Below are 13,928 nucleotides of genomic sequence, written 5' to 3'. Positions count from 1 at the left end.
TTTATAATTTTATCCAGACTATTATAATCATAATGTCAATAGGAATTACAAATAAGGTTTAGCCAGCACTATCAATCATATGATTTTGGTTGACTTGAATCAAAAAATTTTTGACTTAAATGCAAGTTTAACTTAAGTTAATTTGAGTTATAAATATAAATCTAAACTCTAACCAGTTATCTATTTTATTGATAATAACTAATTAAACATAATTTGTTAGTAGAATGTGTAGATTTATATTGCTTTATATTACTTAGTAAAAGAGAATTTCAAATAATATATAAATAGGTTAGTTGTAAAAGTTGCTTATTGATTATATAAAATTTTCAAAAGTTACTTATTTCAGAGGTATTTTTTCAAATTGTTTTATTTTACATATTCCTTTTTTTTAAATAATCTACTGATTGAATTTAATGAATTTTATATCATTGGATTCATTTCAATAAGAGGAATCTAATGATAGTAAAATTGCATTTCTAGCACTAATATTAGCTAAGTTATTATAAATTAAAAATTTAATTATATATATTTATTGAGTTAGATAAGAGATATTCAGAATTTTAGGCATAAAATTTTATCAGTATAAAAAATATAATATCAATTTTTTTTTTTTTTTTTTAATACTTTATTATAGATGCGATCATGTCCTATTATAATCACGCTTACTTACATATATAAACTTACAAAACATAAGATAAACAAATACATATAAGAATTAAGCATTATGAAACAAGACTACTTTTCATAAAGAACAAGTCGACCTGTCACCTAAACGATTACATCATTGTTAAAAACCATGATGCGACCTCAAATTCAAAGGTGACTGTCATGATCTACCTAAAAATTTGTCCAATGACCGCCTCGATGGAATGCCAAATCATTCCATTTATTCCAATTACTTTCTAACATCTTACAGCCAACATCTTTAACACCCACTTCAGTGCGAAAAAATATAATATCAATATTTTATAATAAATGTTAATTTTATCATTTATAAATATACAACTGATATTTTACTTTATTTTTTTTTGTTTTTTTAGTCTTATTATAAAATGTTATTATCTTTTTACAATTTATGCTTTTTTAATAGGTTATTTTCATTAGCCTGATTTATTTTTCTTTATACTCCTTTTTGAGAATTGAGAATTCCATTTTTATATTGAAGATTTTAATTGGTATTCTTTATCTCCAAAATTATGTTATTATTATATAGTAATTCAGATATTTTTTCTTTTAAAATTATTTAAAAGGTAGTTAAAAACTACATTTATAATTTACAAGAAAGTGTTAAAAAATCACCACACGGTAATCACCACCGCACCAGCATTAGCGGGCGAAGCTTCATGACATTTTTAATTCTGCCCAAATTCTATCCTAATTCTGGTAAGATGACAATCATCAGCGGTGATATTTAGCAATATACTCGTGAATAGTAAATAAAATTTCAGTCGCTGGGGAAAGATGCATATAAATATAAATATATTACAATTTTATATCTTGTATATATCAAATCGCAAAATCTTTAGTTTTTTTTATATTATACCATTTAAAAATTATGTTAAATAATTATTCGATTTTATAAATAAAGATAGATGATTTTTTTATTGTAAAAAAATTGTAATTATTTAAAATTTAGTACATCATCCTTCATCCAGTAATCAGGATTATTATTCCATATAACTTTCTGTTGCAAAATAACAAATTACTTACTTATTCCTCATCCCCTTGTTTTAATCTTCTCAGTTCTTCTTGGATACTCTCTAATTTACTTAATTTCTCCTCTTCTTCTAATTTTAATGCTTCACCATGTGCTTGTTTTTCTTTAATTCTTTCCATTTGTCTAATTTTCTTTTCAAGAACTTTAATTTTCTTTGTAGTATTTTCTAATTGTTCTATGGTTATAGAAGCAGTAGGAGCAGTAGGAAACTCATTGCTTTCATTAACTGACATTTCAGATATTTTACTTTGTAATTGACCTAATGAGTCTTCTTCAACTACTCGTTCATGCTCATTGTTGATACTTTCAAGATTATTCTCATTATTTCGCTCTTCTTTTTTTTTAAGTTTTCGTTTTTCATTCTTTATTTGAGTTTTTGTTTTAGGTAATTGAGGTTTTGGTGGTGGTGGTGGTTTTGTTTCTTCTACCCATGGATTTTTATACCGAGCTACGTCTTCTTGAGGTACAAAACCTGGCCGTACCCGTCGTTCTTTTCGCACTGTACCATCTGCTCGTCTCGTTGCTGGTATAACACGTTCATTATTATCGATGGTAACGATTCCTGAAGGTGTAGGGTTACTAATTGCTTTGGAAGAAGACATTGTCGTTAAATTTCGAAGGGAAAATTTCAGGGTTTTATAACAAAATCAAAATAATCGAAGATGTGGCATGTTAAGATCTAAAAAACTAAATATATCATGTACCGTGCTGATGCAACGGAAATTATGCAAGTTTATTTCTTTATATGAACTAATAATATTCTTCGAAAAATAATTTATAAATCAACTCAATATATTAGATGAAATTACTTAGGGATCAGCCTACCCTCACGTTTTTTATAGGTAATTTTTTTTTTAGTTTTTGAGTTTTCCTTTTAGGTGATAGATCACAAAATATATTATTCTAAGGAAATTAGTAAATGCATAATGTCGATCTTTTTTTTCACTAATTGATTTGCTTGATATGCGCACCGACTATTAAGACTGCTTGGGTGAAAACAAAGGTAGAATAATTGTCATCGGTATCCATAAAAAATGGATACTTTGAAAGATGTCCCAGAGTTCTTTGAAACACAACTTGATGAGTCTTTGGTTGCCAGGACTGAAAGTTTAGGTACTTGCAAAAAACTTTATGTTAAACATCTTTTAATAGTGGCTTTGTTTTAAAAAAAATTGAACATTTGATTTTTTCTTACATTGCTTCTAAAAATAGAATTCCATTATTTTTGTAGCTTCTTTTCGTGAACTTGGTCCCCCTGACCTATGTCATATTACTAAGGCTAATGCAAAACCTGGTGTAAAAGAGGTGAGTCGTGTTTTTAATTTAGACACCAATGTTGAAGTTGTTTATCAATCAGTTTTGTAACTGGTTAATTGTTTGCATCGTTTAATATGTGATATTTATAAATTCATCCTACTTAATCATAATTTATTATTTCATTAGGTTGGTTCATACCACTATGTTTCTGGAGTTGATGCTTCTTCTTCTGCCACTTTAGCAGCATATCTTAATTCATTGACATACGCTTTGGTAATTATTGTGTTAATTGATCAGTAATCACGAAAACCAAATTGTAAACAACTAACTAATCTTCTTAATTCTTCTTCAGGAAGAAACCCATGCTTGGTTTACTAAATCGTCTGCTTGGAGAATACGTTCTGGAGTGTACTGGTATGTTTCGATTTTTTTTTTCATTTTTATTTCAATTATCAATAATTTTTGTATGTATTCTTTTTATTCTAGTTGTTTTAATGCATTTTCACGAGTGGATGTACGTGTTGAAGTCAAGATCCCTGGTGGCGTGGAAAGTTATGTAATGGATTTACGTGGTGAAAAGTACGTTACGATGTTAACCTAGCCAACCATGCTGTTTATATATTCCAATATATTTTTTTTTTTTCAATTGTGATATAGACATGAAGCAACTCCTGATATTTGGCAAGAAACCTATATTTCTGCTCTTTTACGTTCCATACTTTATTCAGACGATGTCAATTACCGATTGGCTGGTTTTCGAAAATTGGATCCTATCCCTAATATTGAAGCTGAAGCTCATTTTTTGGAGGCGGCAGAACAACTTTTTTTTAAAGGTAGAAACTATGAAGGGTGTCATTATCAAATTTTATTTTACGACTACGTAAATGATGGAAAAAAATTTATCTTTTATTAGGATGGCAACTTGGTTCTGATCCTGAAATACAAGTAGCCACCGTTGTCAGCAATCATTTAACTGCTGGAATTATGAAATACTTTAGTGAAAATTTTAGATATGAGCGAGCAGTAAATTTATTTGAAAAATATATCCTTTAAAATAAGAACGCGTTGTAAAATAATCTATGTTCTAAATAACAATACATATCCTTAATTCCTTTTTACTGTATCTTAGAGATCCTGAAGTAGCATCATTATTGGCTCAGGCATATATTGGAATGGGTAGATATAATTCGAAATATATTAATCTGATAAAAACCATTTAGCTTATATGTGTTTATTTTAGATGAAGAAATCAAATCTGTTAACATTTTGTATGGTGCATTGAAACAAAACTCGATGAGTTACGCACTTTTGCATGTTCAGGCGGATTTCCTGTTGAGCAAGGTTTGTATTATTTATATTTTAATATGAATCAAAATTAAAACTATCTAATAGCGTGATATTCGCGTTTTAGGGTAGAACGGATTATGCACTCAAACTTGCAAAACAAGCAGTAAATTGTGCACCTTCGGAATTCGTTACCTGGGCAAAATTAACGGAAGTTTACATTGAAATTGGAGATTATGAATCTGTAATATATTACATACATACACATATATACTATTTGCATAATTATTCGATATTAAATGAAATTTACTTTTTGATTTTTAAAGGCTTTGTTGACATTGAATTCTTGCCCAATGTTTACTTACAATGAGAGAGATATGCATCGCATGCCATCACCAGCAAAGACACATTTACCAATCAAACAAGATATTGTTAATGCAGGACTTCTTGAAGAAGATAATGGTCGTGATAATGAAGTAATGAATTAAAGTATAAAATATTAAATTGCTACGAAGAAAATTAATTTGGATCATTTTTAACATTTCTTCCTTTTATTTTAATGAAGGCGGATGTTGCACTTTTACGTCTTCCTGCACCATCTCTTCGCGGTACATTTGCTAAGGCATATTCATTGTTGACAAAGTTGGTAGCGAAAATAGGATGGGATGAGCTTTTAAAGTGTCGATCATCTGTTTTTGTGATGGAGGAAGAATATCGTATGCAGAAAGCTGCAGAAGAAGAGAGGAAGAGCCAAAAAATAGTCAATACTTCACCACCTCAAGAAAAAGAAATCAAGAGTGAGGAAGCTGCCAACGCGAAAACTAATGGAGTAAATGATTTATCACAGTCTGTACAGACTATCTCTATTTCTGATGATTTAGATGGCGATGGTTCGGAGAATACGAAGGAAAAGGGATCGGAAAATGCTGATGAAAAAGCTGTATCAAACCATGAAGTGACCAATGGTCGAGACGAGAACGATAACGATGAAAAGAAAAACTCTAATTTGAAAATTGCAGATGGACGTTCACTTAATTCTGAAAATATGGAGGAAGTTGATTTAGATGACAATCCAAATAATAAATCTAAAACTACTTCAGTAATAGAGTTCAAAGGCCCTGAATTAGAAAAGCCTTTACAAGCAGCTAACGAGGACAAGAGCGATAATCAAAGTATACATAATGATGATCAATCTAAGGTGTTAAACATGTACTCAATATGTTGTTATAGTTGCAATAATTAAAATGTTGCTAATACCTAAACCTATCTCTGATCATATTTAGGACACATCAAAGAAAGACTATTCCTTTTCATTCAATAACAAAAGATTGTGCGAAAGGTTTGTAGTAGATTGGGATGGTTGAAAATTTTGATCATTATGTTTAAATTAAATATTAATAACATATTTTAGGTGGCTTGATAATCTTTTTATGGTATTATATGAGGTAAGATTTCACAACTTTGTTTGTCAAATTTAAAGAAATACTGAAAAATAAATATTATTCAATAGGATTTAAGAGTATATACTGTTTGGCGTTCTGAAGTTTCTCATTATAAGGCTCATCACATGTCTTATCGTAAAACTGGTACAGAATGGGAAATTTTGGGAGATTTAGCTGCACGATTGCATCACAAGGTAAGATTTATTCTACATTGTGCAATAAAGTATCTTAAGAGTTTAATATAACCCGAATTTTTTAATGTTATAATTTTACAGGATGATGCAAAAGAGGCATATCAACGTTGTCTTGAACATAAATTCTCTGCGAAGGCATGGTTAAGATTATTGGAATTTTATGCAGATGAAGGAGATGTGCAACGCGCTTTGCAAGCTGTGGTTAAATTAACAGTTTATTACGAGCGATGGTATCATGAGATAGTTGTAAGTAAATTTGAAAATTTAAACGATCTAAAGCGTCTTATTAATCATCTTATTCATTTCTTTATGCTTTTAATCAGTATCCAACCGCTATTGCTTATAATATTAATAAGTTAATTCGATCCGAAGGTTTATCTAAAGTACAAAATACCTTAAAGCCAATGAATTTGTCACCTCCGGTAAACAAATTGGTATCGAGGCATCTGGATTTTGCTAAAACTTTTAAAATCCATGGATCAGATTTTTAGGTATTGAATAAAAAAATTTTTTTAAATATATTTTTTTAATTGTTTACACTATAGTAATTTTCCTTTATGATCATGTTATTTTATGGTCAATTTTTATTCTAAGATTTATTTATTTTTTTTTTAGTATTTTAATTATAGAATAAAAATAAAAAGCTATCATAGTGTATTATTTATTATATGTACTAAATATACTTTTGTTAAATTTGAAAATTAATATTTGTTTGCTATAATAAATAATAGGTTTGTAATAAATTAATAATAATTAATGAGATATTATTGTAAATAATGACAAAATGGCTAATTTATATACATTTAGTCATTATTTATTTTTTTTTTTTACAATCTTTGCAATTTTATAGGATTAATATAGTGACAAAATAATAAATAATGTAAAAAGAAATATATTAAATATATAATAATGTGTTCATGCTAAGAATTCAAAAGCCACTTCTTTTTGCCATACACCTATAGTCTTCACTAGATATAAAGCAGGTCCCAGTAAACATAAAGCAAGCGGTATAGAAAATATTACAGCAAAAATGGTTACAATAAAAGTAATAATACTCAAGAAAAATTTAATCATCAAGAAGTATATAAAACATCTCCGAGTATATGCATCCGTGATATAGCTTAATGACGAACTAAAACATCCTTGAGACTGTAAAGGAGAAAATGTCGAATCTAAGGAAAATACTGGAGGATATACTTGAAATCCTAATTCACGAAATAAGCGCGGCTGTCCGCCGCATAATTGTTGAGTAATAAGTTCAATTCGGCCAAGCATTCTTTAAAAAAGTTGTGTTAATAAATTTTTATTTGAGAAAAATCAAAAGATTATCCTTTTAGAAATTTGCATGCTTACCTGTAAGATACGGCAGTAATCAAGCAAACAATATATCCTAATGGTGGTAATATTAGAGTAGTAAAGCACACAATGCTCGTTACTATTATCCATATAAAACAAAATAATCCGAATGGTAAAGAAAATAAAATTAAATATATTAGACAGCCCCACGCGGATATTTCACAAGGTGCCGTACAACAACAGTCATCTTCACTTTCAATAATTTGTCGTGTCGTAGCGTGATGTGAAGTAGAATAAACGCGTTCTATAGGCCCTCTTGAGCGACTATGATAAGGGGGAAAGGTGTGAGCCTCATTGATAGGAGAGCGCATAGGAAGATATGTCGTAGGAAGTAAAGGAGTTCGAACATTAGTATGTGAAAATTGTGTAAAAGGTAATTGTAAGTGTAAATTTGGTGGCGTCATGTGATGTGGTATAGAAGAAGGAAAAGAATATTCGTTGGGAAAAGGAAAGTGAGATCTTATATTTGGGTGAGGTGGTTGTGTAAAATGTGGCGACGGTGAAAAAGCTTCAAGTGTTGAAGAATTAAGGTCACGAATATGTTCATTTGTGGATTGTTCGTTGTTATTATGAATATCCGTCGATGATTCTGTAGGAAATTCTGAATATGGAGGCGGCGGTTCGGCGGGCTCTATCTCATCGTCCATCATATATTCTGAAGTTGTTCTACCTCTACCAAGCATATTTGACATCGTAAAAGATTTTTTTTTTTACTGCTATTCTGATAGTTGAAGTTCTATTCAACTATATATAATTTTGGTACAAAAATCCATGAATTATCCATGTATTTTTTAACCGCCGATATAATGCACGTGGCAATATATAAACTAAAAACATTTTGCTTTTTTAGATTCGTTAGTGGAACAGTTTTAGTGAAAAGATTTATGATAATAAATGGAAGTCAACAAAGACGAAGCACTTAGGAGCTTGGAAATTGCACGAAGCAAATTAGCTTCAGGAAATATAGCTGTAGCAATTAAGTTTGCTCAAAAATCTATTAATTTATATCCGACGCCTGAAGCTCAAGATTTTCTTAAAAGAGTTGAGAATAATAAAACTACAACACAAACAACTGGGAAAGAAAATGATCACCATAGAAAAGCTTCACCTACACCGCCCTCACCGTCAAGCTCTTCTAGAGAACATAAACAAGGAAGACAAACTAAAGAATATACTAAAGAACAAGTTGATGCTGTCAAACGAATAAGAGCTTGTGGAGTACATGATTTTTATGCTATACTTGGTATAAGTAAAGATGCTAGCGATTTGGAAGTCAAAAAATCTTATCGAAAGGTTCTTTTTCTAATTTGAAATTTATTGAAGTAAACATTCATTATAAAAGATTTTTAACCTTGTAATTTTTATCTTTGAACAACAATAGTTAGCGTTACAGATGCATCCGGATAAGAATGGTGCTCCGGGAGCAGATGAAGCTTTCAAGTGTTAGTTTCCACCGAATTGTTTTTTTTTTATTTTTTGTTTATCTCTAGTATTTTTTATTAGTGGCCTTTTCCTTTTTCTTAAAAAATTTTTTTTTTAATTTAGTGGTTAGTAAAGCATTCCAAGTTTTAAGTGATCCACAAAAGCGTGCAGCCTTTGACGAAAATGGGATTGATCCGGATTCACGTAATACTGGAATGCCATCAGGGTTTGGAGGTGCACGATTTAACGCAAATGGAGCGGTTTTTGCTGATGATATTTCACCTGAAGAAATATTTAATATGTTTTTCAATACAGACAGTGGTATATAAAAATTTATTTCTTATCCTACATTCACAAAGAAATAATAATAATAATAATAATAATAATAAAGAATACTAAATGTAAATTTCCCATAATTATTTAGGATTTCATTCAGCGACATTTGTTGGACCAGGATTTAGAGCACGTAGATTTCAAAGAGCATCGCCTAATGGAGACGGTGTACAAGAACAACAATCATCGGCATTTCTTACATTTCTTCAACTATTACCACTTATTTTACTTTTCTTATTTTCATTATCATCGAATTGGCTGACACCAATTCCGGAACCAATACCACCATATTCACTTCAACAAACCAGCCACCATACGCATACAAAATATACAAATTTATTAAATGTTCAATATTTTGTAGATCCAAAATCATTTTCATCATTCGAGCAAAATCCAAGAAAATTACAGAGAGTTGAAGATAATGTTGAAGTTACATATGTTAAGTCGTTAACATCACAATGCAATAATGAGGCAATTTATAGACATCGAAAAATAAATGAAGCAAGTGGTTGGGTATTTCGTGATGAAGAAAAGTTAAAAGAGGCTCAGCAAATAAAAATGCCTAATTGTGAGAAATTAATGGAACTAAGTAAAACTAAAAGATATAATGAAGTACGGAGGATGATGAGATCATAAAGAAAAAGTATGATAATTAATAATATGGTAATTATAATATTTATATTTCTTTTTATTATAAAGTTATTTCATATCAAAAAGAAATTTTCTCGTTATATATTATTTGAATATAGGAAAGAAGCTCTTTTTGCAATTAATATTTGAAATAAGATTCTAATTTACTATAAGAGATTATTGTTGTTTAATATCTAGACAAGAACAAAATTCTTATAAATTATTATATTTTAATTTTTCTTTTTTTTCTTTTTTTTTTTTTAAAAAAAAAATGTAATTGTAGAGTTTTATAATAATAAAAACCTAACAATAAAATAGAATGTATTTATTTCAAAAATTGTATTCAACACCTAGTTATGCAAGATTGTAGCTGATTGTACTAGTACAAAAATTTAATTTATGCCACATTATTTGTTATTTTATCAGTTCTTGCTTCTAAACTGTAATTTATGTACATTTTCTTCAGAAAAGAGTGATACAAATTTATTGCATTCTTTATAAAAGCTAAACTTTAACACTATTATTAATTAGTAGTAAAACTTTGTATCTATTTTTATTATTTTACTTGTTTTAAATATGAAAAAGAATACTTAATAGGTAAGATCTAAAAAACCAAAATATAGATACAAAAAACCACATATTAAATTCGTATGTCACACATAAAAGAGGACTCTTAAATACCAGCTTAATCCACAATGTTTTGCTTTTTATCTTCCGGTATTCCCAATTGTAATTCCTTATTGATTTCTTCGATTCTAGCTTTATTAGATTCTACATCTTTTAGTTTAGCTTCCAGAGCCGCAACTTCATTATCTAAGGACATACGTTCTTCTTTTGTACCAATTGTTTCAAATTTCCATGACCCTTCATCTCCACTAAGAAGTAAAAGATGCGTATGATATTTGAATAAAGACGGTCGATGAGATATAGTAATAAGAGCTGTAAAATTATTTAGGGAATTATTAAAATTCTTTTCAACAAATAATAATATATGTATTACTAAATTAAACAATATTTACTGATATTAATATCTTTTGCATGTTGATACATTAGTCCTTCAACATCGGAGCTGACAGCACTTGTACCTATTTCACAATAATTGTTATTTGATAGTTTAACTTAAATAAAACTGCAATATATACCGTACACTTACATTCATCAAGAATTGCAAATTTAGGATTATGATAAAAAAGTCTGGCCATGCCAATCTGATTAAATAGGATAAAGGAATTTTTGTAAAATTTATTAAGTAAAAAAATAAAAAATAAAAAATAAATTAATATTTACTCTCTGCTTTTCGCCGCCAGAGAAAACGTCTTTCCATTCTTTTTTTGTTTCCCATCCGCCTTCACGTTTTGGAATATTATCCAAATGGACAATGCGTAATATATCCATTAACTCTTCATCTGTTCGATTATTACGGATCATATCAGCGTGAGAATGTGGATAAATTACTCTATAAAAAAGACTTGATAAGTAATAATATAATTTGAAAAGTAGTTCACAATTAATAAATAAAATCATTGTACATACTGATCACGAAGAGTACCTATACTAAGATACGGCCGTTGAGGAATATAGAATATAGAACTTACATCTGGACGTGAAAATACACCACCTATATATTTTGAATGGTAATCATGAGCATAATAATACCGAAATTTCCTGTTAAAAACATGAACAAAATAAAATAAACTTACGAAAAACGGGCCATAATCTAGCAATGACTCTTGCAACACTTGATTTTCCGACTCCATTAGGTCCAGTAATCAATAAATGTTCACCTGGATTTATTACTACATCCAATCCTTTTATTAATTCATCACCACCTCTCTTATTTCCCGGATTTGGTGCGACAATGGGAACTCCCTCGAATTTTATACCATCGTAACCATATATAACCTTTCCACGAATATCGCCAAGTGAATAGAATTCTTGATCTTCTGGGAAAGATAGTGGGCGAGGGGTAGCAACATACTCGCTTGCGTATAAAGCATGAAGGACTGAAAGCAAGTTATAAACTCGGGAAGTATAACCTGCGAGTTCTGCAAGTTCTTTATATGAATACATCATACGACCACCAGCATCTGCAAGTGTCATCATAAGTCTAACATGAAAATAAAAGAATGATTAACAATATGTTAAATATCAGCAAAAAAGTATCGTTATTGTTACCTCTTATTCGTAATAAAACCCTTTGTACGATCTCTTTCTTTTCCATGATTTTCAGTACCACTTTGCATTTCATTTTTTCCACCTTGTCCACCATAAGCTGGGAAGAATACTGGCACGGAACATCCTAAAAGTCCAATAGCACTCCAACAATACTTAATAACAAAATCTTCAAACATATTATATGCAATACGTTTTTTTAAGATGGAATTTATATGCTTAACTAATCTAAGATATGTACGTTCCAAAATAGAATGTTCTAAGTCGGCTCCATGGTAAAAAGCAATTTCTTCGGCATTTGTAATTAAACGAGTATGTGCCGAACGAAAATCTCCTTCCAATTTTGCTTCAATAGCTGCTAACTTTCCAAAAGATGGTGTAACCTTTCTTAAAATCCATGCTGTTAATAAATAATTTCCAAATAATCCCAGCATTCCATACAAACCAATACTTTTTGCTAATTGATAATTAAAAATTATCGTATCCAATACTGGTTTGCCCAGATTTGAATACAATGAAGCAAGCCCATCACAAAAGCGAGCAATATCAGTTGTGATAAACCTAATAAAAAAATACCGTCAATTTATTTACATTTTAAACCACTTAAGAAAATAAAAACAAAACTTAAACTTAACTGGTCAACACCTTCGATCCTATTATCAAGGTTGATAGCTTTATAACAAGTATTTTGATCATTTATGTAAAGATCATGTACATATCTTGTCAATCGCGTTCGAAAAGCGATAGATAATTTTGACTGGAAAAATCGAATCTTATTTATTTATAATATCAAATGTAAAAATAATGATTAACAATAATAATAACGATAAAAGAAAAAAAGTATTAATTAAAAATGACTTTACCATACTGTTGGTGTAAGTTGCGGGGATAGCAATGAGAAACCAATATGCTATTCCTTTAAGGAATTCTTTACCATTTGCTGCAACCTGTATAAATTAAGCAACTATATCGAGATCGATCCCTAAATTTTGAAAACGAAATATTCATTAATACTTACCAAGTCTCTAACAATTCGTCCATCCAATCTTGCTACTACTATACTTAACCATGTTCTTAAAACTAAAAACACGGAATGTAATAACAAGATAAAAACCTCTTTTGACCGAACTTTTGGAAGTATTATTTTAATAATAGCAGCTAGTTGTCTAAAAAATAACTTGTTTACACCAACCCTCTGAATACCAGTAGTAGGGGGAGGAAAAAGTTTTTTATGTTTCTTAAAAGTTTCTGGTGGAGTCGGACGAACAGTAACTTTTGCGGTACGATTTTTATAAGGGACAGTTAGGGTATATTTTTTATTTCCAGGAACGGGGCCATCATATAAATCAGCCCTGCTACTAGCAGCTCGTGTCAAAGAAGGTCTTGTTTGAGCTCTCTCCGCTTGTTTCTTATAAATATAATTCGTAATGTATGCAGCGATTGATATGAAAGCAATCGAAACTATTGCTTTAGACTTATTTAGTGTCTGCCGTGAGTTACCTATATTGGAGGTCGGGTTCAAAACTGCTTGTATGGCCGGAGGTAATTCACTAACTGGTTTCGAAAAAGCTACCATATCGACCTAATATAATAAGACCGAATTTGCTCAAAAGACCCTCCGTTAATAAAAAAAGATGCGGTCTTTTGGTTTTTTTATGTTAGCTAAATGCGACGATTGATTGTTCCACATGGTTGGCTGAAAACATCTATTAGATTATGATAAATCTTTAATATTATTACTATCATTGTTGCATAAAATTATCTGGATTCAAAAATTAATTATAGAACGAAATAGAGATCCAGTATATTACTTAAAAAACTACAAGTGTAACTTTTTTTAATTATATCAGAAGCTGATGGGAAAAAAAATTTTTGGTCCGGATTCAATCGTATAATCCCGTTCGGATTACGGAACACGAACGGGTGATCTGAATTATATAGTTACCTGCAACGATACTGATACTTCGGTATGCATTGGAATTGGCAAATAGACCAGATGATAATTTTTAACAAGTTGTAAAAGACATGAAAAAAAATGTTGACCAGCAAAATACATCTTGCCTAATTGGTAAGGGATGAAGGAAATGGCAGTAAAAATGACTTAGTTTATAAAGTTTACAT

General features: G+C 29.9%; 5 protein-coding genes across 5 annotated transcripts; 2 read left to right on the top strand and 3 right to left on the bottom strand.

Annotated features, from left to right (window-relative positions):
• Nucleotides 1–1,571: 1,571 nt before the first annotated feature.
• On the bottom strand, nt 1,572–2,524 carry OCT59_008133 (uncharacterized protein). The gene has a single exon (XM_025319178.2). The coding sequence runs from the start codon at nt 2,317–2,319 to the stop codon at nt 1,711–1,713; it is 609 nt and encodes a 202-aa protein (XP_025174341.2). The 5' UTR covers nt 2,320–2,524; the 3' UTR covers nt 1,572–1,710.
• Nucleotides 2,525–2,751: 227 nt separating this feature from the next.
• OCT59_008132 (uncharacterized protein) lies at nt 2,752–6,567 on the top strand (the record flags this gene model as incomplete). The annotated part of the gene is made up of 18 exons (XM_025319179.2): nt 2,752–2,830; nt 2,949–3,022; nt 3,161–3,247; nt 3,327–3,388; nt 3,461–3,553; nt 3,632–3,807; nt 3,888–4,016; nt 4,094–4,150; nt 4,215–4,315; nt 4,386–4,502; nt 4,585–4,734; nt 4,824–5,456; nt 5,542–5,597; nt 5,670–5,703; nt 5,769–5,894; nt 5,976–6,140; nt 6,218–6,385; nt 6,510–6,567. 17 exons carry the CDS (start codon nt 2,752–2,754, stop codon nt 6,383–6,385), a joined length of 2,307 nt encoding a protein of 768 aa, XP_025174342.1. The 3' UTR covers nt 6,510–6,567.
• Nucleotides 6,470–7,968, bottom strand: OCT59_008131 (uncharacterized protein). Its single transcript, XM_025311166.2, has 2 exons — nt 7,248–7,968; nt 6,470–7,170 (listed from the first exon to the last, which is right to left on the bottom strand). The coding sequence occupies exons 1-2, from the start codon at nt 7,940–7,942 to the stop codon at nt 6,810–6,812; spliced, it is 1,056 nt and encodes a 351-aa protein (XP_025174343.1). The 5' UTR covers nt 7,943–7,968; the 3' UTR covers nt 6,470–6,809.
• Nucleotides 7,969–8,090: 122 nt separating this feature from the next.
• On the top strand, nt 8,091–9,976 carry OCT59_008130 (uncharacterized protein). The gene is made up of 4 exons (XM_066142247.1): nt 8,091–8,543; nt 8,632–8,692; nt 8,796–8,993; nt 9,097–9,976. The coding sequence occupies exons 1-4, from the start codon at nt 8,145–8,147 to the stop codon at nt 9,639–9,641; spliced, it is 1,203 nt and encodes a 400-aa protein (XP_065999146.1). The 5' UTR covers nt 8,091–8,144; the 3' UTR covers nt 9,642–9,976.
• Nucleotides 9,977–10,056: 80 nt separating this feature from the next.
• On the bottom strand, nt 10,057–13,430 carry OCT59_008129 (uncharacterized protein). The gene is made up of 10 exons (XM_025319180.2): nt 12,826–13,430; nt 12,671–12,754; nt 12,443–12,579; nt 11,811–12,368; nt 11,336–11,742; nt 11,169–11,253; nt 10,923–11,091; nt 10,789–10,843; nt 10,655–10,720; nt 10,057–10,574 (listed from the first exon to the last, which is right to left on the bottom strand). The coding sequence occupies exons 1-10, from the start codon at nt 13,381–13,383 to the stop codon at nt 10,321–10,323; spliced, it is 2,373 nt and encodes a 790-aa protein (XP_025174345.1). The 5' UTR covers nt 13,384–13,430; the 3' UTR covers nt 10,057–10,320.
• Nucleotides 13,431–13,928: the final 498 nt, after the last annotated feature.

This window comes from Rhizophagus irregularis, chromosome 16, assembly GCF_026210795.1.
Source record: "Rhizophagus irregularis chromosome 16, complete sequence".
NCBI lineage: Eukaryota > Fungi > Glomeromycota > Glomeromycetes > Glomerales > Glomeraceae > Rhizophagus > Rhizophagus irregularis.
This window is presented reverse-complemented; position numbering and strand designations above follow the sequence as displayed.

Coding starts and splice junctions, on each gene's coding strand:
- OCT59_008129 (XM_025319180.2), bottom strand. CDS start 13,383: ATGGTAGCTTTTTCGAAACCAGTTAGTGAATTACCTCCGGCCATACAA. Junction 12,369..12,442: donor AGGATCGAAGGTGTTGACCA/GTTAAGTTTAAG, acceptor TTTTTTTATTAG/GTTTATCACAACTGATATTG. Junction 10,575..10,654: donor TGCAAAAGATATTAATATCA/GTAAATATTGTT, acceptor ATAATTTTACAG/CTCTTATTACTATATCTCAT.
- OCT59_008133 (XM_025319178.2), bottom strand. CDS start 2,319: ATGTCTTCTTCCAAAGCAATTAGTAACCCTACACCTTCAGGAATCGTT.
- OCT59_008130 (XM_066142247.1), top strand. CDS start 8,145: ATGGAAGTCAACAAAGACGAAGCACTTAGGAGCTTGGAAATTGCACGA. Junction 8,544..8,631: donor TCAAAAAATCTTATCGAAAG/GTTCTTTTTCTA, acceptor GAACAACAATAG/TTAGCGTTACAGATGCATCC. Junction 8,994..9,096: donor GTTTTTCAATACAGACAGTG/GTATATAAAAAT, acceptor ATAATTATTTAG/GATTTCATTCAGCGACATTT.
- OCT59_008131 (XM_025311166.2), bottom strand. CDS start 7,942: ATGTCAAATATGCTTGGTAGAGGTAGAACAACTTCAGAATATATGATG. Junction 7,171..7,247: donor ATTACTGCCGTATCTTACAG/GTAAGCATGCAA, acceptor ACTTTTTTAAAG/AATGCTTGGCCGAATTGAAC.